At 32.2% G+C, this 3,428-nt stretch overlaps 1 protein-coding gene across 1 annotated transcript in view; it reads right to left on the bottom strand.

Annotated features, from left to right (window-relative positions):
* LOC106468350 (serine/threonine-protein phosphatase 5-like) overlaps positions 1-3,428 on the bottom strand; it is a 56,921-nt gene that overhangs the window by 12,915 nt on the left and 40,578 nt on the right. Inside the window, exons 8-9 of the mRNA XM_022396682.1 lie at positions 1,030-1,135; positions 730-790 (exon numbers count right to left, since the gene is read on the bottom strand). Coding sequence (XP_022252390.1) covers positions 730-790; positions 1,030-1,135 — 167 coding nt within the window. The remainder of the gene's footprint in view (positions 1-729; positions 791-1,029; positions 1,136-3,428) is intronic.

Below are 3,428 nucleotides of genomic sequence, written 5' to 3'. Positions count from 1 at the left end.
CATTTAATAAATGTTTTGTTTTGATATACAAGTTGTTCAGAATTTTTCAGCTAAAAAAAAGCGACATCAATTTCTTGACAACCTAATATTTACAAAACTTAAATCTGAAATATACATAAAATATATTTTAAAAAATTTTTCTTTCAAATCTCTAACACTATCATACTTTTTATCTTTTCCTTGGTGATCACAAAAACTATAAATGACATAGAACTTGAAAAACATTCCCTATTTCTTAAAAATAATTACTTTCATTAACCAATATTCATTATATATAAGCACATTTAAAGCCAATTTTTTTATTAAATATTTACACAAAAGTAAATCTGATTGTGTGTGTAAACAAGCATTAAGCTTGATTTTATTGGGATTAAACAACGCTAGAATTGGTATGGTTAAGCAAACATGAAGCAAGATTTGATTGTGTTAAAACATGCATAAAGCCAAATTCCAAGTTCAATATATGTAACACTAGATTTGATTGTGGTAAACCTGCACAAAGCCGAATTTAATCAAATTCAATATATGTAAAGCTAAATTTGATGATGTTAAACATATGTTGATAAAACAAATATTAACTATAAAATAAGCCCAAATATAGAAGTGTTAAAAGTGTTTTTGTTTAACTGACATTCACTTGTATGTGTACAGGAACAAATTATTAATTAAATACTTATTGTTACAAAGAAAAGTAAATAAATATAAACTTCATATAAAATTAAAGGATATTTTGCCTTCACTTCTCCTTCAAATCCATACATTTGATTCATAGTCTGACTTTCATGATTTCCTAAAACAAAAATATAAATAAAATGTTAACTTCTGGTACTAATCAACAACCCACACAATAACCTCCTCAGTAACATCTGGTAATGTCTCGTGGCCATTAGCAACGAGTGGTATCAGCTTTTATTTCTAGAACAAAGACCATTAATGAACCATGTTCATCTTTATTTCTTACCTTTCAACAGAATGAACAAAGAAGTTTCCAACTATGTAACATGAAAATAAGTCTATGGATTTCCCTACCTCTGGACATGAAGAAATGGTTTGGATAAAGAAGTTTGAAACTAAATAATGTGAAGATACATTCTACAGAAAACGAGCCTCGGTCTACAAAATCTCCATTGAAAAGCTGAGGAGTCAAAGTTAAGGGCAAAGAGTAAATTACTCACAAATTAGGTCAGAATTAAATCCACTAAATGGCATATATTAATCAACAGACAGTAATTATTGATCAATAATTAAGATGAGGAGCCAAAGTTAAGGAAGTAAATTACCCTCTAATTATGTCAAAACAGAAACAATTAAGTTCAGTAAACACAAATATTAATCCACAATTAAAACCAACAAATAATAATTTTTAATCATATTAGCTGCTCAGTAAGCTGTTTTAAAACATGTCTTCAATTCTGATATTGATTAAATAACTGCAAACAACATAAAAATGTTATCTGTCTATTACAAGCTAAAAGAACAGATTTTTATCCAATGCTTCACAAGTAAACTTTTTAAACAGTTCCAAGACTCACAAGCATCATAAGAGGTTCAAGCTAATAACTGAATTTGCCAACAAAATTTACAAAAACAAACAAAAGATGATGAACTTTGAGTAAAAGTTTACATTTATTATACCATAAAGATTTGATGTAACTTTTAAAAGAGGAATTTAACTGCAAGAATACAAATACTAACTTTCCTTCTTCATCTTACAATGAAATATAAAAACTTATTAGTAGTTCCAAAAGTAACACACATTAGAAGATGAAATACTTCATACTTGAAATTTATTCAATAAAAGTTTTATTTACTAAATTATGTACGGATTTTCATTTTCTGAGCATAATACAGCACTTGCACTCCCTGGGAGGAAAATCATAATAATTTTAAACAGAAGTGATCTGTTGTCAAGGTGTGATATAATCTCAGCTTCGATAAATAATAGACTAGTGGTCCACATACATAATAAAAGGTTATTTTACTCTTCTTTTCAACTGTATAAGTAAGAATTTGAGTTCAGCACCAAGTGATAAAAGTTTAGCTTGATGATAAGTTTCTAGAGTAAAAGATGTTTGTAAACAACTTCCACTATGATTACAGTCCTGATTGTTTAAAAGCTTTCATTATTATTTTATACTTTATTAAAACAAGAGCAATCAAAGAGATTGCATACCTTTGCCCCACTGCTCCATTTCGAGATTGCATATATTTATATAGGATAATTTCAAATTTTGCCTTTGAAAACTCAGAAAATCGTTCTGAGATCCACTATGATCAACGATCCAGGTAATTGTTTGTAGTGTGATGTGGAGTTTCAACCTTAATGTGCACATGAAATTTGGTAAACTCTGGTCACGCTTTACAATTACTATCCCAAAACAGCAAAAATGCCCTATTTCCCTATTATAAAAAATGATTCAAAGTGATCCAGAAATTGGACCCAGACCAAATTTGGGGAGGACTGTCCCATGCTGACTTTCCATCTTGTATATAATTCATGTGTACCCAAAACAGCAGAAATACCCTATTTCCCTATTATAAAAAATGATTCAAAGTGATCCAGAAATTGGAGCCAGACCAAATTTGGGGAGGACTGTCCCATGCTGACTTTCTATCTTGTATATAATTCATGTGTACCTTGTTCTATTAGTTTTCGGGGTACATGCACAAAAACACAAACAGACACACATACACGGATCCAAGGGTAATAACAGTGTTTGCAGTACATGGTCAACGGTAATAGCAGTGTTTACAGTACATGATCAATGGTAATAACATTGTTTACAGTATGGGGTATCGTTTACAAAAATACTACACCAAAGAAACAGAACACAAAACTGCAACTCAACATCTACTACAAGTCTACCACAACGTCGGACCTTATCGTGAAAAACAGCCCTGCTAAAAGACAACAGATCTACAGCAAGTGAACGCCATTTCCGAGTACAAGTGTAATAAAGGAGAATGCGAGCTCCTGGCAAATGCCTCCTACATCGGAATGACTACCACAACCCTGTCAAGACGCCTAACAATGCACCTACATAATGGAGCCATCAAAGAACACTGTGCCCGCATCCACAACCAAAAACTCACACCTCAGGACCTAGTACAAAACACCAAAGTAAACCGCCGATTTAACGACTTCACAACTCTTTAAATACACGAAGCAATAAAAATCCTACAGCAAACTCCCATAATCAACAAACAATCGACAGGAACAGCACACACACTGCTACTTCTTGGCGAGAAACCCCCAAGCCACAATACAATACTCCACCAATTAACGCCTTCCACGAGCTAGATACCACCACCTGCTTACCCATACCTATAAATATCCACCAACAGTAATCACAATTTACACAACATTCAGCCTTGATAATGGATGCAGAATGCATTCAAAACGCGTCGGCCAACTGATCGCTATCTAC

Source organism: Limulus polyphemus, unplaced genomic scaffold (assembly GCF_000517525.1).
Source record: "Limulus polyphemus unplaced genomic scaffold, Limulus_polyphemus-2.1.2 Scaffold2975, whole genome shotgun sequence".
NCBI lineage: Eukaryota > Metazoa > Arthropoda > Merostomata > Xiphosura > Limulidae > Limulus > Limulus polyphemus.
This window is presented reverse-complemented; position numbering and strand designations above follow the sequence as displayed.